General features: G+C 37.9%; 1 protein-coding gene across 1 annotated transcript in view; it reads right to left on the reverse strand.

Moving 5' to 3' along the window:
* hppy (MAP4K3-like protein hppy) overlaps positions 1-21,425 on the reverse strand; it is a 58,321-nt gene that overhangs the window by 19,214 nt on the left and 17,682 nt on the right. The window contains exons 4-5 of the mRNA XM_017619830.1: positions 4,603-4,701; positions 3,220-3,518 (exon numbers count right to left, since the gene is read on the reverse strand). Of these exons, the coding sequence (XP_017475319.1) occupies positions 3,220-3,518; positions 4,603-4,701 (398 nt within the window). The remainder of the gene's footprint in view (positions 1-3,219; positions 3,519-4,602; positions 4,702-21,425) is intronic.

Here is a 21,425-nt window from a genome sequence, read left to right on the forward strand (position 1 = left end):
TATACTCTGTCGATAACAAAATCAATAGTAAAATCCAACAAAATATCGACAGTAAAATTGATAAAAATATCGATAACAAAATCGATGACAATTTCGATAAAAATTTCGATAGCAAAATCGATAACAAAATCGATAACGAAAATCGGTTAGAAAATCGAGAAAAATATCGATAACAAAATCGATGAGAATTGAAGTCGGTCATCCCCAACCATTTCCGTTGCACCACTTCCGTTGCATCATTTCCGTTGCACCATTTCCGTTGCACAATTTCCGTTGCACCACTTCCGTGTGNGGTAGAATAATTATTTAGAAATAGATTTTTATCGATTAATTTTTCATTATTTTCTCTATTTATGAATGCAAATGAGCCTTTCCACGTAACCGAAAACTAAAATGGTCCGATTTTGGCGGTTCCGACAACTGATTAATATATTATAGAAATACACTCGCCTACCAAATGTCAGTCGGATATCTCGAAAACTGAGGGACTAGATTGCGTTCAAACAGACAGACAGATGGACTTGGCTAAATCGACTCAGCTCCGCGTTTTGATCATTTTGGCAAACTTTTATGTGGGTATCTTCTTCTTACTTAAAAACATCGGACCAACATTATAATACCATTTCATGTTCATAAAAGGTATAAAAAATGATGGAAAAATCGTACGTTCGCGATCGGAAGCTTACAAACAAAAAACTAATAGATATATTTCAACGCGTAATTAGTTAGAAGAAATATACCTTATTATTAAATTTATTTCTGATTTGGGAGACGCATGTAGGGAAAATCTCAAGTTTTGAAATGACACAAGAAAACGCCAAAATACGTAAACTTAATGTTGCGTCGAAGATTACTGAACTGTATGCCGTTTATCTAGATCAGGACATTTTCCCAAGATATTTGCATTTTTATGAAAAAAATTTCAAACTCTAACAAGGAAAAAATTTAGAAAATAGCAGATTTTTTGTAATTTTTTCATGTGTATGATAGTATTAAAGCCTGTTCCTTTGCAAATAAAATCAAGCTATTGACGATGAAAATCGATGAATAAATGAATAAGATGTGAATAACGTTACTCATACACCATATCGGACTTGGCCATACAACGTACATACTCGTAAATATAATAGCAATACTTCAAATTACATTTACAAGCAATTATCATCCACTTCTAAGTGCCTTTTGATAAAATTTGCAGCAATCTATTAGGCAATCAATAAAAGCTCTTAGAATAGAAAAGACAAATGTACATACATACATATAAAGGGTACAAAAAAATTGTCCTATATAGAAAGAAATTGACTGTCTGTCTAAGGACTAAACATACTAAATACGTATGTATATACGTATGTTCGTAGGCCAATGTATATTTAAAAATTATAATATTCCGAAAATTGCAAAAATTTTCCTCATCCACGCATACACTATGCCAATTTAAAATCCTACGCATAAATGCCTGAATGATTTCACAAATACATAAGTAAGTAAAAGTGCTTCCAATGAAACTAACAAAAAAAAAAATACAGTTCACGCTCTTAGTGGTTAAATTCAACCGAAATTTTGTAGCATTCAGCGAAGCGGAAGCATAGCTAAATTAATATTCATACATATGTAGGCCATCGCCATCACCAAAAACGCAACAATGCTCCTCAGCAGTTATTTTAAAATTTTAATTTACCGCCAACCCACTTCATGGCGACCATTTACGAACCCACTCAGCGCTCTATACTCACACACACACGCATATATGTATGTAAATAAAACTAATTTTGTACGTGCACAAGTGTGTATGCTTTTATTCGGCTTCCACATTCAGATACATCTAAAATGTTTACCTAACAATCAATAAATCTAATTGAGTGCAGGAACGACAAGCGTAAGGCGAGAATAATCTGTGAGAGAGCAAACCACTCTGTGTGTGTGTGTGTGTGAAAATTCAAAAAAAGAACTACTTCACTGCTATTGAAAATGGGAAGCAGATTTTGGCAGAAATTTTTTTACAAACAAAATGCCATTTAGTGAAAGTGCGACGCTGGCACCCGACCAGCGAAAAGTGTCCCACAAATAACCGTAATATTGGTTAAAAGTGCTCGAGGACTACGAAAAATTGTATACGACAAGCTCACTTGCTCACTTGTATGTGTTCGTAGGGAGTAACTATTGCCTGCTCGCCAAAAAAAAATATTATCATCGACGAGGGCGCACAAAGGAATATCGATTCTAGAAAATCTAAGCAGAAAACATTCCACAAACCAAGTCACATTTATCTTGTACAACTCACGCCATGCACTACGCGCATCACTCACTTGTATGCTTGTTTGTGCGCTGCCGACAAATACTAGATGCATGGTAGAGTTGATTGTACAAAACACTTTTGACTCTTTTTCGCCAAATATTACCAACGCAGTCGCAAGCTATTTCGAGTGTCAATCGCAAAAGTTCGATAGCGCCATAAATATTACTTGTCCGTCCAAATGAGCATTTGGGAATAAAGCGAGAATTTCCACACCACCCTGCATACATACCCGTATTTACCATATATGTATGTACATTAAACCGAACCAGAAAAAAGTTCGCCGTGCACGCCTGTGTCTAAAGTATTTTTGCAAGGCAATTTCGAAAATTTTCTTTTTATTTTTGGCCGAACCTATTTCTCAATTATTTCACAATTATTTTTGGTACATTTCTAGACATATGTACGATTGGTTCGGATGCACACTTTAGGGCCGGTTTATCCATCCCTGGTTAACACTAACTCCCAGGTTAAACATCGTTATCGACGTTCTGACTCCATGCATATAACAGGGAGTCGAAAACGTCGGTGACTATGTTTAACGGCGGATTAGTGTTAACCAGAGATAGAGAAACCGGCCCTTAGTGGGTAACAGAACGAACGAAAATGGATGAAATATCCGATTTTTGTGCGGAATTTTTTTCATTTTCATATACGTCTCCGGATATTTTGCTGACTGGGCATGTACGTGGTTTTCCTCTCAAATATTTTCCTTTCTTTTTGGAAACTGTGGAGCAATGCCACATTTACGAGTGCTCAAACATTTCTGTAGCTCATGACTGCATTCACATGTCTATCTGGATGAAGCTACATACATAAGTATGTATGTAAGTATGTAGTATGCATGTATACTTGACAGATTCTTATATACATCGTAACTTCACACAAACGCATAACGTAGCATACAAATTGACTTTCGCACTCACCTCCTCCTCGCCATCCAAATAGTAGTAGAATTGCTGATTTGGACTCAAGAACTTTTGCAGCAACTCCTTGGCCACACGCACCGACATCTCGCCCTGCACGAACGGATGCTTTAGCAGACACTCGGCGGTGGGACGCTTCTTGGGATTCTTCGTCAGCGCCGTCTTTACGAAATTGTGAAAGGTGGGACTCCATTTCTCCTTGTTGCTCAATGTGGGCGGTTTGAAACCACTTTTCGACATTAGGAACAACGCACGCATCGGATGCAAGTCGAACATTGGCGGTTGTAGTTCAGCAAGTTCTGAAAAAATGGAAAGTAAACGAAGAACGTCAATCAAAACTATAAACAATACGAATTATTAAGGAAGAGGATAGACCGACCAGTGGGTGAGGTGTTTATCGATTGCTTTCGTTAGAAAAAACTGTGTATAATTTTATTAAAACTTTGTGATTCTTAAAAACCTGCCACATTATGCGGCCACGAGATTAGCGAATCGCTAGGGTAATCTACAATCTAAAGAAAAAAGACTACCATTCCTACATAACACTAAGTAGTACTTTAGTTCGCAAACGCCATGCGTCTGCGTTGGCAAAAATTATCATAAAATTTCGCACAAATTTTATTGGCTGTGACAAACGTCAGGCGCAATCGCCAATAAAAATTAAGTAGAATTAATTGTTATAGAGCCTTGAAAGGCATACAATTTGCGACTTAAGATGGGGTACTAAGCAAATTAATGCTGCGTCACGATGAGGCCCCTTGAGCGCTTGCCTGCTTGTATGTGTGCATATGTATGTACACACAACTTGCATAAATCGTAAGCACACAGTCGCCTACACACTTAAGGCTCTGTTATGCATACTTGGCATTGCTTGAGAGTTGTCACATAAGGAATCTGTTAAATGAGCTTCGCGTGTAAGCGGTTACCCAACGCACAGCATTACATACGTAAAAGTCTGTTGGTTTTTGATTTCTACGTAAAAATGGTATAGCAGTGCATGCAATGCCAAGTATGCATAACAGAGCCTTTACGCACGAACAAACGACCACCGTAAAAAGTGGCATTCAGCAGTGAGTGAGTGAGTGAGCGAGCGAGCGAGCGAGTTAGTTCGGTTGGTGGTTTATTGAAATTATTGTTGTGGCGAGTGACCCCATTAAGAGTGAAATAACTTAGGTATCAACTCCAGCCGGGCACCACAACAAGAAAAACAAACATCTGAGAGAGGCATTCCTTGGGTATTCAAAGATATTTATGACCCGAACAATTGCTACTACGCCCCATTCGAAGTACGGTTGGTTATTAGGTTTTTGCAGAACTAACTGGACTTTTGTATTTACGCCAAACGTGCCATGTCAAATGATATACATACATAAGTGAACTTACCAATTGCCGTTATGCCCACCGCCCATATATCACATAATTGATTGTAGCCACCTTTGCGCTCCACAGCGGCCACCTCGGGTGCCATCCAATATGGTGTACCTGCAAAGAGAAGGAATGTAAGCGATTATTAATAAAATCAGCGACAGCATTTTCAATTTGATTAAAATTATTTTGAAAATTTTTGTTTACAAATTACTACATGCACAAAGTAACTGACTTTTAATTGAGTTGAACTTTCACACTTCACTGCTGTTGCTGCTGCTGCTGCTGGCACTCAATACGCACCAGTGCCGCCTACTGCTGCCCATATGTTGTGGCTTATTTACAACATTTTAATTACAAGCTGATTTAATAATTTTGTGTCTGCAACAATTTACAACAAACTTACAATTAGTATGGCTGCATAAATTATACATAACTGAGGGCCACAGAGCAGCACAGCAGCACAGCAGCCAACACAACAGCATTGCAACTACTTGCAAGTGCCAGTCAGCAGCCAGAGCAATGGCACTGTGAGCGTACAGCAGGGCGTATGAGCGATGCGAGTCGCTTGACAAGTGACTGTCAAATCCGGCGAATTTAGGGATGTGGCAAGTGCGAATACTAATAGATTTGTAACTAAACAAGTTGCAAGTTGAAAATAAGCCGATTTTTCGTACAAAATTAAATAAGTTTACGATGTATACATGGCTACGAGGGAGGCATTTGCGCGTTTGGATGAATTGCTCTAATATTTTCAGCGATATGTAAATAAGCCACTTGATACTTCCGTGGATACTTTCATTACCTTTGTGGAAAATATTTCAGGAATTTATGACTAATTACGCTGGATCACAAATTTTAGTTTTGTTTTTGTTCTCCAGATGCCACTATCCAATTCCAATGTAGAATTGATTGGTGATTCCGAAAATCGAGTAAATTTTTTTCTCTGAATCCGTTTTCGGGATATTAGCAATTTAGCGTTATTCAGCTTAAAAGAATAGTGGTTCCGCTTAATCACGTATATTTTACAAACCAATTGAACAATCGTAATACGAAAAACAGCAAATGAAAGCCAATGAAACCGTGTACAATTCCCTTTTCGATAGGCATGATAGTTTCTGAGAAATTAATTAATATATGTATATATTTTTTTGCTTTCTTGATGAAAAAAATACAAAAAAAAATCAAACTTTAACTGGAAAAAAATTAAAATATGACTGTTTTGTTTTTTTTCATATTTTTTTTTTATCAATTAGTTTCTCAAAAACTATCAGGCCTATCGAAAAATTATGCATATACGGTTCTACATAGGGATTGGAGTGGCATCCATAGAAGATTTTTGCTGTAAACCTTTGTTATTTGTTGATTCTTGTTATAAGTGGTCACCACCATAAGTGTAACCACCGAAAGTATAATCGCTATATTTTTAATAGAATGATAGGGGATTCGCGTGGAAAATAGACCTTTTTTTCGTCTAGAAATTGAAACAAGCAATTGAAGGGTGTTTGGGTCTTTTGCACAAACGTTCTAATCCCCCTGCTAGGCAACCGAATAACCGATGCTATTTAGTGCACATCCTCAATGAAAATACGTCTACTACGCGCACACATTTTATGACACGCAGAGGGCATGTTGTGGGAATTCGAGTTTGCTACAATTCCTACATTTAATTTGCAACATATTTGAAAGTAGCATAGAATTTGTGAAATTTGCAAGAGGAATATTTAACTCAATTACATAGTTGGTCGGAAGCCCCAAGGTACTAATATGACTTTATTTGCGTGAAATAAATAAAATAAATGGTAGATGGAAAAAATCTGTTATCATTTATGAGAGGTTTAATTAGTCGGAGTAATTTTAATTAGATGAAAATTAGGCGTATGTACTGGTAACCTAGAAAAAAAAATTTGCCTCTTTGCTTAGTTAGCAAGTAGTGCGCCTGAAAGTATGCAACCTTAGATGCCCGAGAAACTTGTAATTTTGTTTTTTTGCTAAAATGAATTTTACAATCATTTGGATGTGCTATTTTGGGGCATTAAGACTAACTGCCATATTCCCACGAAATGCTTAAACTCGCTGAAATTACTATTGACGCCAAAAAATATGCCGCTAAAACTCGATTGTATGTAAAAGCTAAGCTTAGAAGATTGAATAATGCCAACAAGTAGTAAAATTTAAAACTTTTTTACCCAAGTCTTAAAGGTTTTTTTCACATTACTGCATCGAAAATATTTTTGAATACCTCTTTTTGCGTCGCTGCCTTCATTAATAACAGTGTTAAGTGTATGCACTTCTATTCCTATTTTATTCAATCTCATAGAGGGGCAGATACATACACAAAATACATTTGTATATGCTGACCAATAAACCGACATGAAACTATATTTGCCAATTCAAAGCTTCAAATTTAGCTGGCATATACTAAAGCCACAACAAAAAATACCCCCAAATCAAATCGCATTCATACAGGCTTGCTTCTAAGCATTGCATTGCACTCTTAAATCCCAGCGCAGATGGGCACCAATAAAAAAAAAACCCCCCAACATCACTCATACGCAGTGTTGCCCGGCCATGTAATCCTAGATTGCAGGCAGTGAAGCGTTAGTGGTTTTACACATAAAGCAATATGAATGCGAGCGCACAGATGATGGAATGAATGCATGGAAGTAATATTGTCGGTTTATAATGCACTGCAGTGCTTACTCGCTGCCAGCAGCGTAAGAATGCAATCAATGGCGGGTGCGCGGTTACAGGCGAAAGGGTAAGTAAGGTTCATACTCTACATAGTAAAGCCGCCGCCAAAACTAACACTCGAAATAGCACTGAACTTTTAAGCCACCGTAGAATACCGAAATCTAAATGTTGAATACTGAATGCCGAGTGCACACAAAGCTGGCGGGCTAAGAGGCAGCGAATCGTAGAAAATAATGCAAAGACGAGGCGAATATAAAAGCTGAGATCCGACGGGTTCTTTGAACTAAGATGACATGTCAATAAAGGCACTTACATAAATACAGGCAGGCAACGCTCACTCAGCCAGTCGGTCGCTCGCTTGTGCAGCGTTTTGACAAAAGCGGCCGCAGCAGCATCGCGCAAAATGGCACAGAAAACCACAGAAAAGTAGTGAATGGAAGAATTCAAAACTGAATACCATTGCAGTACAGCAAAAGAATGAATTCGAAAGAAAATGAATGGTATGAATGCCTAAGGAAAGATTGAATGAAAATATCCTTAAGTGAAGGCGGGTAGCGAATGCGGCTTAAGCTCCACACACACACATATGCATGCGTATGTGATTTAAGCTGTTAGGTGGCACACTAGCCTAAAGTCAAAAATGGTGTAACGAAAATTTGCGAAAAAAAATCCGCTTAGAAGCGCTTAGGCAAAGACTTAGCGCCGCTTATTCGCGAGAGTAGCAATATGCATATGTACTCATAGTTGAATACCTCTTTCATTAAACAGCAAAGCTAAATGCTAAACATTACGGTTAAAAGTTCAGCAAAAGCGCTGCAGGAGCATGTGCATTGAAGCGTTTAAATGCGAGCTGCTTAACATTCGCATATTAAAGTGGAGCAGCAACAGCACAGAGGTTAAGTAAATAAAATCGTAGCCTTAAGCTTAGAAGCGGCGGAGTTTTGTGATTTAGAGTTGGCGTTGATGTGGATGGGAACGTGAATGTGGGTGAAGTTAAAGCGATGTTTGCTCACATATTTGCTTATATTTATGTATGTTTATGTACATACTTAGCTGAAACGTAAACTGTTATTACATTTAATGCTGGACGAGTTGGAAAGATGTCAACGACGAAAATTAATTTTAAATTCTGTGATTTACATGACTTTCCTATTTTATTATTCGACTACGAACTTTTACACCACTGTGCAGCCAATCACAGCCAGACATGAAACTTCCAATACGCCACTTAAATTTGAATTTTCGGCAGTAGAAAATACATGCTTGCTTCAAAACAAAAATGGAAAAAATTAATCCTATGTAAATATATGAGCAGCGCCAAAAACTACTATTTGAGCTACTATATTTGCTCATTACCGATTGACACAGTACTATTATCCAGTCCAGATGGCTTATATAGGAGCAAGAACTGAGTGCATACAAGGAAAAAAAAAAACTATGATAAAACTGAGCTCTACAATACGGTAGGAATGCTGATGAGCTTTCTATAAGCGTGCTAAAAAATGTGGCAGCAGGGATCGTTCCACTTGCATGCGGCGCACATATTTACGCAACACCATGAAAATCGCTTTAAAATAGGCGCTTGCTCGCCCATACACTTTTGCAACAAAGGCAAGTGACAGCAAAGCAAATGTTATTGTGCTCACGACAGGTTACGTATACGCAACGCTGTACCGGTGAAGAAGGAATTGGTTGTTGACTGGTGTTGCCAGATTTTTTTTCAGCCTTACGAGACAAATACGGTATTTACAAAAATTTAACGGGACAATTGCGAAATTAAGGATTTGCTTTAAAAGCCCAACTACGAACCATACATTAACAAAAGTGATCCATTTCAACGAAGTAATGCTCAGATTAGTTATAAACATGTGATAAATTTCGTTTATTTCATGGCAACACTTTTTAATTTATACAAAAATATTGATGTACGTAAACATATAATTGACAAAACCATAAAAACAAAATAAGAGATAATGTTGCGGTTAAAATAATAGCAGCAAAATTCAGTTGCCGTTGGCAACTTATCTTCATTTATTTATTGTTAATAATTTTCATTTAATTATGGGTCGATCTGTATCAGATACCACATAAATAAAAGTTTCAGTTGCAAATATTTCACAAAAAATAATTAAATTAAAAAAAAAAATCATAAAAATTTCGATATTTTCAATTAGATTTCCTACAAAGATTTGGAGTATGCGGTTTTATAGCCAATTCAATTTTAGTACAATAAAGTGAAAGTTTCAAGTCGCTTAAAATTACAATTGAGTTTTTTTTGTGGAGTGTTGCGCATTTTCTTCCATATAAAAGTCAGTTTTGTTCATGCATTATATGGGAGAAAATTCGCAACTCCCTCCACATAATTCAAAAAAATCAACGGAAATTGTTTAGCTAAATTTCTCTTGCAGAGTTGCATGCAATAATGCTTGCTAACGACCTACTCACAATAGCCGCGTTAAATCATGATCATGTTGAGTAGAAGTTTGCAGGTTGAAAACAATAATGAAATTTGTCGAAAATACGGTAAAAATCTTGTCCCGCCTAAAAATTTCAAATTTAATGCAAAATACGGTACATCCCGGCAAATACGGGACATATGGCAACACTATTGTTGACTACTCAGCCACGTATCACATTTTTTCACTGTGGCAAAGCAAAGTTGAAAGGTTACTCTTCCACTAATACAACCTTCTTCCTGCTGTCCTTGCTGTAGTGCCTTGTTAGCATGTAACAAGCATGCGGGAGTGTGTGTATGTGAATATGTGGGCATGTTTGTAAATGTGTAATAGCGTTTAGTATCATTAACAAGTCAGCAACAAAGACAACATGAAAATCAAAGTCATCAACTTTGAGAGCAACAGCCAGCAGCAATAAGACGATGTGTGGGACAGGAAAATGCGAAAAAGGTATGGTTGCGACCCACATCATTAACATCCAACAAACGTTCGTTAAAAAGATGTAAAACGAATGGCACAGCGTTATGCCAAAATGGAAAACATCCAAATGAGAAATGGTCGAGTTTTGGAGCAAATAATGCAGACATTTTTTTAGCTCTTTTCGAGGGTTAGGCGCAATCATCGCTATTATCAGAATCTGAGTCGCACAAGATGTCCGCATGTGAAAACCTCTAGTGAAATTTCCCGGTGAATGATTTTCGGGAACATTTCAACCCTCTTGCGACCTTCCAAGTGCCATTTTATTCAGACTATCCAAACAAAGGGGTCAACATGAATCTTTCGCGAACACCTTTTATGAATACACAGGTATCGCAAGTGTTATAATTTAAGGGATGTCGGCAGGCAGTTCTCAATAAAAATCTCAAAAAATGATTTTTATTATTTCTGTTGCTTGAAAAGGTACTTTGCTTTTGCTGTAAATTTTTTTGAAAAAATATGCAAAAATATGAGCATTATTTTCTTCTAGAGAGGTGGATTCATCGTTTCAGTTCAGAACTTTTACTCCATGTAATTGTTGTTGCGTTTCTCTTCCAAAAAATAACGATGAAATTCGAACCGAAAAAAATAAGAATCCAAATTTAACGATAATTATTGATTGGAAAAATAAAAGTCACAAATAACGATTTTGCAATGTTCTAAAAATAAAAACCTTTACCGTTTATTTTCGGTCCCTGGGAACAAATGATAAAACGCATAAAAAGTTGCTGCATATTTCAAGTGTAAATATTTCTTTCTTTTTTTTATTTCCTGTGGACTTTTACATTCTTTCTATAACGACTTTGTCTGAGAATACTCGCTGTGAAATTTTCCGACGAATTATTTTCTAAAACATTTTAACCCTCTAGCGACCTAATAAATGCCATTTTATTCACACTTTCCAAAAAAGAGGCCGAAACGACGCTTTCGTGAGAGCTAATGGCTTAAAATCATCTACAAAATTTTTCTTCGTGAAATTTTTCTATATGACCCAAACTACAAATTTCGCTCCGATATGAATTTTAACCCTTTTCTCAGTCTTTCTGATACTTAATATAGCCATACAAAAATTTATCGGAGAATACAAGAATATTTGGAGGTTTTACTTACTTTATGGGTCTTTTTATAGATCTTTCATCCTGAGTTGGCATCATACCATCCCCAAAAATGCTGTTGGACTGTAGAACAAAATTAAGAAGGAATGAACCGCTCAAGACAACAAAATTAACTATGCTCCAAATGTGAACTGCTCTGGTCTTGTGCTCATTTTTCTGCGCCAATGCGTATGTACTACGTACGAATGCATGTACTATGTAAACTTTCAATTTGACTCCTGCAGATACCTCTAAAATGTTTGAACTCAGCAGCGGAAAGCAAATTTTTCCTACTGGGCCATGTCATTTACCACTTTGTGGATATCTGATTGCAACGTTGAGCTCACTCCTACACAAAAGTAGTTACAAAAGCAGATATTTGCTACAGGCACGTTTGCAAGCCGAGCAAGTCTTTCAAGGAAGTCAGCCTAACCGTAGCGTAATAGTATTTTCGTACATTACATGTTTGAGAGTGTGTGTGTAAGCACCTGTAACATATTCTCTTCGGTTTAGTTTTCTAAACGTCAGTATACAGCGATACAAGTAGCCTACTTACAAACAAACAGCTAGTCAGGGCATCAAAGCAACCAAACAGGAAAATCTGTACTCACGCGACTCTACGCTGCAGCCAGCCAATGCATTTATGTAACTCAAATGAAAAAATTCATTTGAAGCCAATATTACCGCATTGTAGCGTTTTGTGCCAATGTTCATATGTTTGAATGCCGTTATATATGTATGTTTAGTAGTNATATCTCTATTCGCCTTGGTAGAGAATTGTTACAGAAACGAGCTACTGGTCTTGTGTTCATTTTTCTGCGCCAATGCGTATGTACTACGTACGAATGCATGTACTATGTAAACTTTAAATTTGACTCCTGCAGATACCTCTAAAATATTTTAACTCAGCAGCGGAAAGCAAATTTTTCCCACTGGGCCATGTCATTTACCACTTTGTGGATATCTGATTGCAACATTGAGTTCACTCCTACACAAAAGTAGTTACAAAAGCAGATATTTGCTGCAGGCACGTTTGCAAGCCGAGCAAGTCTTTCAAGGAAGTCAGCCTAACCGTAGCGTAATAGTATTTTCGTACATTACATGTTTGAGAGTGTGTGTGTAAGCACCTGTAACATATTCTCTTCGGTTTAGTTTTCTAAACGTCAGTATACAGCGTTACAAGTAGCCTACTTACAAACATACAGCTAGTCAGGGCATCAAAGCAACCAAATAGGGAAATCTGTACTCACGCGACTCTACGCTGCAGCCAGCCAATGTATTTATGTATCTCAAAAGAAAAAAATCATCTGAAGCCAATATTACCGCATTGTAGCGCTTTGTGCCAATGTATGTTTGAATACCGTTATATATGTATGTTTAGTAGTTTTTTTTTATGGTTTTTATGCGCTCTTTTGCCTACTGTCGAATTAGCCTAATGACTCTCCAAAACGTTCAAGTGATTTAATGACAAGGCACAGTAAAATGCGTTTATTTGCTGCCAACGCCCATTCAACATCCTTCATATTTAGTATAAATAATATGTATGTTTATGTGTTACTCTACTTATTACATGTGCTCATTCATAACGCACGCAGCGACACACGGCCACACACGCACACATTCACAGATTCACAGACTTGTATGCATAGAAATGCCTTCTACTACCTTGCGACAGACAGACAGACAGACAGATTCCACCAACTAATCTTTTTGAGAGCTGCTGACGGCGGGCTGTGACTGTACTGTGGCTGATGGCGAATGGCGGATGGCGGCAGTCAACCGGAATTGATGTGTTCGTGGTTACATTAAACGGATATTTCGTGGTGTTCTGGTATACGAGTACATATGTTTGTCGGTTTAGAATGTTNTTTATTTGCTGCCAACGCCCATTCAACATCCTTCATATTTAGTATAAATAGTATGTATGTTTATGTGTTACTCTACTTATTTTATGTGCTCATTCATAATGCACGCAGCGACACACGGCCACACACGCACACATTCACAGATTCACAGACTTGTATGCATAGAAATCTCTTCTACCACCTTGCGACAGACAGACAGACAGACAGACAGATTCCACCCACTAATCTTTTTGAGAGCTGCTGACGGCGGGCTGTGACTGTACTGTGGCTGATGGCGAATGGCGGATGGCGGATGGCGGATGGCGGATGGCGGCAGTCAACCGGAATTGATGTGTTCGTGGTTACATTAAACGGATATTTCGTGGTGTTGTTGTATACGAGTACATATGTTTGTCGGTTTAGAATGTAACAAAATGTTAGAATTTCGTAATAGGCTGACAGTTTAGCTGTGAAATTTAGCTACAGACATTTTAGAATTTCGACATTTGCTGCCACAAATTTCGCAACAAATATGACAAATCTGCGTTTTGTGGCACAACTTGTCACATGTGACGACACCCCAGAATTCATTTGACATTTTGGTTGGTGGTCGGATAGAGCGATCAGGAAGCGGTGGCCCTGAAGCCAATTACATACGGGGAGTTCGAATTAAATTTATTTTCGAACGAAAAGCTGGCCTGCTACGCACCTGTCACGCAAAGCCGACTAGGGCAGCGTCTGCCGAGCAACGAGTGAGATACCATCGCGTTTTTTTTTATAAAAAAAAAATAAAAGTTATGGGCATGCAAAGTGATATAGAGTCAGTCTCTCAGTAACTTGGCAACTGTTTTTTTTTTTACGCAAGGATGTNGTATACGAGTACATATGTTTGTCGGTTTAGAATGTAACAAAATGTTAGAATTTCGTAATAGGCTGACAGTTTAGCTGTGAAATTTAGCTACAGACATTTTAGAATTTCGACATTTGCTGCCACAAATTTCGCAACAAATATGACAAATCTGCGTTTTGTGGCACAACTTGTCACATGTGACGACACCCCAGAATTTATTTGACATTTTGGTTGGTGGTCGGATAGAGCGATCAGGGAGCGGTGGGCCTGAAGCCAATTACATACGGAGAATTCGAAATAAATTTATTTTCGAACGAAAAGCTGGCCTGCTACGCACCTGTCACGCAAAGCCGACTAGGGCAGCGTCTGCCGAGCAACGAGTGAGCTACCATCGCGTTTTTTTTTTATAAAAAAAATAAAAGTTATGGGCATGCAAAGTGATAGAGTCAGTCTCTCAGTAACTTGGCAACTGTTTTTTTTACGCAAGGATGTTGGCTGATGGTTTAACCAAGAATTCAGTCCAACTATTTTCAAACTTTCACACAAGAATTTTAAAAGCTAAAGCTTCGTGTTTAAGAATTAATTTAAAATTTGGAGGTCACATTTTGATGATCGACGTTAATTATTCTAATTCAAATTAAACCAATTTCCGCTGAGCAGAACTCTGCTGCTGGCTTAATTTCCAAACAAACCAACCAAAGGGAAAATTTGAAAATTCCACATTAACAGAGATAACCGCAATAACCGCTCAATTGGTGTTAGTTTATTTTCTCATTGATTTATTTATTTATTTGGGTTTAGTGCATGCCGTCTTCCGATATACATACATATGTACGTATACCGCAACCGCTGCGGCCACCGGTGCCACCGCCACTAGCGACTAACTATGCTAATTTTTATTGACCCAAATCGAAGGTTTTTTTTTGCGTGCCACACAAACACACAAGCAAGACATATGTATATAATTGGGCGCCGCGTACATAATAAATTGATATGCACGTGCAGACTGTTTACAATTTAAACAAGAAATTAAGTTTTTTTTAAATTTTCAATTTTTATATTTTTTAATTTTTTACAGTTAACCATGCATGCTGAGTACCATCATTACTCATGTGAGCACAAGGCACCTGTGCTTGTGTTTTATAAATAATACAGAGCAAGCCTACAAATACCAGCGAATTCGTGCTCGGTTTTCATTTCCATTTTTTATTTTTATTATTATTATTTTTTTTTCAAAACAAAAAAAAAACACAAAAAGGACGTGCTCAACTCAATGAAACAAAAACAAATTGCTATGCGAANTTTCACACAAGAATTTTAAAAGCTAAAGCTTCGTGTTTAAGAATTAATTTCAAATTTGGAGGTCACATTTTGATAATCGACGTGAATTATTCTAAGAAAATCAAAAAAGGAAACCAATTTCCGCTGAGCAAAAATCTGCTGCTGGCTTAATTTCCAAACAAACCAACCAAACGGGAATTAATCTTTTGAAAATTGCACATTAACAGAGATAACCGCAATAACCGCTCAATTGGTGTTAGTTTATTTTCTCATTGATTTATTTATTTATTTGGATTGTAGTGCATGCCGTCTTCCGATATACATACAAACGTACATCGCAACCGCTGCGGCCACCGGTGCCACCGCCACTAGCGACTAACTATGCTAATTTTTATTGACCCAAATGGAAGGTTTTTTTTTGCGTGCCACACAAACACACAAGCAAGACATACATATGCCTACATGCATACATATGTGTGTATATAATTGGGCGCCGCGTACATAATAAATTGATATGCACGTGCAGACTGTTTACGATTTAAACAAGAAATTAAGTTTTTTTAAATTTTCAATTTTTATGTTTTTATTTTTTTTACAGTTAACCATGCATGCTGAGTACCATCATTACTCATGTGAGCACAAGGCACCTGTGCTTGTGTTTTATAAATAATACAGAGCAAGCCTACAAATACCAGCGAATTCGTGCTCGGTTTTCATTTCCATTTTTTATTTTTATTATTATTATTTTTTTTTCAAAACAAAAAAAAAACACAAAAAGGACGTGCTCAACTCAATGAAACAAAAACAAATTGCTATGCGAAGTGCTCACATCGGATTTGCGCACATGTGCTTGCTTGCTGTAAATTTTCGCCCACAGAAAAACATGTGAATTCTCTAACGGTAAATGCAGAACTGCTGTTTTCCATTATTTAATATTTTTCTTCTTTGCATTAGCATATTTACACACACACACACACACACACATACACCTACGCTGTAGTGTAAGTGTTTTGTCTTCCATACTTCATTTCTTTGCCTTTCTTTGTCCTTTTCGATGTGCGTCGAAATTTTGCAAAACATTCCACTATATCTCGATTTTTCTTCTTTTTTTTTTGCTCTTGAAGATTCGCACATCTTAAGCTGATTTCTTGTTTATTTTGTTTACTACAATACTTCATCCCTTCGCGCGCAAAATCGAATCAATTCGCCTGTTCGACGGCCAATTTCGCAATTTTGATTTCATTGGCTTCTAGTTCGCCGCCTTCGCGTCTTTTTGTTTATTTGTTTTTGAAATGTGTAACTGTTTGTTGTGCTACGCATTAGTCTGTGTTTATGAATCGCTTATTCGCACATTTCACTTGAGTTTTTCTTCTTTTGATTCGTGAACCAGACGCAGACTTGCAGACAATGCCAGATAATTTTTTTCAATTGAAATTGCAAGTATCACTTTGGGTTGCTTTCATTGCAAATATTATTAAATGTATAGCTTTTGCGACTTAATTTCAAATTGTATGATGCAGAAATTTTAATGGAAATTCATACAAATATACATATGTATGTATCATTCAAAGGCCAATAAAAAGATGTACACCGTGGCGTATGAGCAACATTTGTTTTTCTATTCATCTCCGTTTGGTGTCCGTCATAGCTGCGTAGGCGTTTGCTAACTCAATTACGAGCTTGTAAACAAACACCGTCTAACTATTTTTAGCATAAAAAAGTGGGCACTAAACACATTTATCAAGCTGCCAGCGAAAGAGGGATCGCTAATCAATTTTCCTACACAATTCGGGGTATGTCGGCTGAAGTCTTAATTTTTAATTTTTAATTTTTCATTTTCTTTTCTTACGGTTTCACTTTCTCACCGGAGCGTTTGCAACCACGCCACACTTTTTTCGCCTTTCACATGCCTTTGGGCGTTGATGCGACCTTCTTCACGCGCTTGATGCGTGGGCCATTAAATAAAATCATGTCAAAATCTTTACCAACACAGAGCAATTGAAACACTAACAGCTTTGGCCAGCCATCAGCGCCAGTAGAAATGTGCGCGTGCACAAAATACAACAAAATACAACAAAATACAAAAACAAACAACAATAACCTCAACAAACAAATAATCAAAATGGTAGCGACAATTTGGCTAAACTGCGGTGAACAATTTTCAATTGTAGCACATTTTACAGCTTTATAATTTCTCCCTTAGCCCGCTCGTTTTTAAAAGCCACTGCAGCATTGCGCTATGAATAATGCTTTTGTTTGCTGGTTTAAGTCAACAATTTCGAATTTATTTCATGACCGGCATTCGAAAATAATGAAATTCAGCGTAAAATCCAGACTTCAGTGACAACGAAAGGATGACAGTGATAATTAAATGAAAAACGCTGCCTGTTGACTGGTCGGCGCATGAAGGCTCCAGCGCTGCAGCTGTCGCGGCCATTATATTTATTTGTTAGTTTATAATTATATTTCAGTTGTCGCTGGACACTTGCGCTGATTGACATTTTAATGGAGCGTATAAAATTGAATGGCAATGGCGACAGTAGGAAGCGTAGGGCGCGCTACAGTCTAGCGCGATAACAGACAATGAAATAAAGCACGTTAAAGGAGAGCAACAAAGATTGGGGGAGGTAATAAGGCGCACACTCAAGCGTCTACTCGAGGGTATAGAGCTGACAGAAACGTTAAAGGCGCGCGCTGCAAATTTCCTTTGAAGGTCAAGCGAGCGCTGGGTCAGGGGCTGATCCGACAATTGTTGAGTTGAAAAAGTGGACGTGCTTAGCGTGTGATAGATGGCGCTCAACGCCACTTGTGCTCAAAAACTGAATAAGAAAAACAAGGTGAGATAGAAGTGTGTATGTCCTTGCAGCAGCAAAGTACGAAAAGTACGAGTGTGTACGTGCGCTCGCCCCTGACGCATCTGCGCTGCGGTATAAAATAAAACCTATTCGTTTTAAAACTAATTAATTTAATCAACAGCATCCGACTTCACAATGGTCGACGATATTTTGCCCTCAGCGCAGTGGGGGCAAGCAGTCTCACCAGTGGTTGATGTTGTTGTGCGAATTCATTTATCTCTGACTGCTGCTTTGTTTGTTTGGCTCTCCGTCTGTGGATGGTAGAAAATTTCACTGCACTGCACAAATAAAAAATGATCGTGCTTTCCATTTAAGATTCGATTTAAAAGCGGAATATATTCAAGGTGGTCGTGCAAAGCCGACGGATATTGGAGCGAGCCCTGGAAACCGATTTATGTACGAAAATATTGATTCAAACTTAAGCTGATAGTAGCGGTTAATCAAGTTATTTAACAATATAACCATATGTAGCTTAACGTGGTGAAGCAAAAACAAATGATGAAATTTAAGCATTTCCCTGGCAAACAAAGTGTTTTTACTTCCTATTTATTGAGTCAACGTTCTTCATAGCATTCCGACTTGCGACTTTCTGAGCTTTGTACAATTTAAGGTCCGCTTTCCATTTCACCTAACGGACAAATGATTCTAAGCAACCGCATTTTTGTTAATCAATTTGCCCGCAATAAACTTGGTAAGAAAATACTTGGCCACCGCTTTGGCGTTCAGACCAAAAAGTATGGTGCTATGGAAGAGTGGGCGGTTCAGCCAAGGAAATCGACTACTGCGCCCCTAAACCAACCTTCAGTAAGCTCTTTAAGACGAGCATCCTGTAAAGAAGAGAGGGGCAAAGACCAAAACCCCGGAGAAGGGGGAATTGGATTTTTTCACGGATGGATCCAAGCTAGACAATAGGGTTCCCAACGTACTTTTCTAAGGATCTAGGACTGGAATTATCTGTCCGAATTACGAACACTGCAACGTTTATCAGGCTATAAGGGAGGTGGCTGTGTACCTTAGTACGCATGCCATAACGAAGACTACGATTAACATCTTTTAATCAAATCAATGAACGCGGTAATGCTAAGATCGAAAATTGCACAGGAATGCCTCGCAGCTCCAAATGATATTAGCGCCGTATTCAAGGTCAGGCTCATATGGGTCCCGAGACATAGAGACATTGAAGGAATTTCAGGGGTAGGTAGGAACTTATTTGGCTCTCTTACGGAACTATCAGGTATAGGAATAAAGTCATACGCTTGATTGTTCTATGAAGAATAGTCACTGAGGTTCCCGTGTTTCGCGGTGATATCAAAATTCACATTCAAGGTCAAGCGAATTGGTTATTTGCACCGACTGCCACACCAACCTAACCTAACCGCATGTTTGAGCGATTTTTCTGCCCGAAATATTTGGGACTGACCTGGGAAGAATCGCAGCGAACCGTTCTAATAGCATTTGGTAGGTACTGGCCCCGCCCATCTTCCAAACAATATAGCTGTATAATTGTTGCATAATTTGATCATTTTTGAGTTGATAATTAACCCTCAACTGAAATCGTTAGGTCCATTTGAAACACACCACTCGATACCACCAGCGTGAAAAAATAACTATATCAGTAAAGGTTTTTGTGTTATTTTTTTGAAGTTGATTCTTTTTTTAACTTCATCTTAACATTTTCACAAGAAACAATTAAACGAAAGGATTCGGAACATACTGTACATACATATCGCTAGTATAGTGTGGAGAGGACATAACTCACATCGTCGCTGAAATACAAAAAGCCGAAACTAACTAAAAAGTACAAAAATTCACTTCTTGATTGAAAAATATAAATCGAATTATAAGTCCCCAGATAGTTTTATACAATTAAAAATGTTAGTTAGTTATGGCTTTTTTTGCGTTTAAGCAACGATGTTAGATACGTCCTTTCCATACTATACTAACGATATGTATGTATGTATACATACCCGCACCTCATTCAGTAACTCATTAACTATTGTTGTTGTAACATTCGTTCCCCACATATTTCTGCAAGTTGTGGTGACGTTGATGAAATGTAATATTGCCATTGTGCGATGAAATGTTTGAGCAAATGAGAATGAGTGTGAAGTTGCAAAGCTTACAAGGACATTCAGGATCCACAGGTTTAGTTAGAAATGGAATATGAACGAAGAGAGAATTTTGATTAAATGTACTTAATTAGTTTTCACGTTAATAGAGGACATGGAAAACGAAACTCACTACCGTTTTTGCGGTTGAAAGCAGCTAGCAACAAAATCATTCACTGGCTGCTTTTAAATTTGGTTACATGCACAGCTGTTACCTACCAATTTTGCCAAGGCATATAAAACTTCGTTTATGGTTTGCAAAGATATTCTTGGAATTTGTAAAACTGCTAAAAAAAAAAGTTGGCGAATACAAAGGAAAACGTTGCATAACCCTAGGCGGAAGAAGACTTCGGCAAATTACAAGAAATGCTATAGAAACGAGAAAGTAAACCATGCACTGCCGCCCTATTTTCAATTTAGTAGCGAGTATACGACAAAATGAAATATACATACATACAATAATATCAGAAAACTATGCCGGTAAACACAAAAGCAGGAGAAACTAATAGGGAACATAGTTGAACTGCAAACAAGCCTTGAAAACAGGCTGAGCCCATTTAAGTCGATGCAGCAGCAGCCTCCGTACGTCGTTTTTTTGTTTTTATTACTACAGAGAAGACTGCAAGCTCTAAGAAGTGCGCACAGACACACACACACACACAATTACATGTACGATATACCATGTATGCTAACAGGGAAGCTAATATACAAGTAAACAGTAACGAAGCGAACGAAATCGACAACAATAGCAGCGGTGCAGCGGCGGCGCCCACGGCAGCGGCGCCCACGGCAGCGGCAGCAGCAGCAAGGCATGAAAAGAATGTAGAACAAATCCTGCGCAGCAACAGCAGCAGCAAGAAAAAACATTGAAAAATGAAAACAAGAAAGTTTAAGGAAAACCACAATAGACGTTGACCAATTGCGGAAGCAGAATGTGCAGCGGCACACCGAAGCAAGGCATGCCAGAGCGCGTGCGAGGGAGGGTACGCGGACAACAATGTGGCTGTGACGCGTGTGAGTGTGACTTGGCATTTCGCTGGATTTTTTCTTTTTATTTCTGCAGATTTCTATTTTTTCGCTTCTTCTTTTACTGGTCGTACATGATCCAGTCAAGCGAAGAAAAAATACTGAACAATAGTCACTTTTCTCACCAAGAATTCTATGTTGTTTCCCTCTCTTGCG

This window comes from Rhagoletis zephyria, unplaced genomic scaffold (assembly GCF_001687245.7).
Source record: "Rhagoletis zephyria isolate East Lansing unplaced genomic scaffold, Rhagoletis_zephyria_1.1 Rzeph_scaffold_01968, whole genome shotgun sequence".
Taxonomy (NCBI): Eukaryota; Metazoa; Arthropoda; class Insecta; order Diptera; family Tephritidae; genus Rhagoletis; species Rhagoletis zephyria.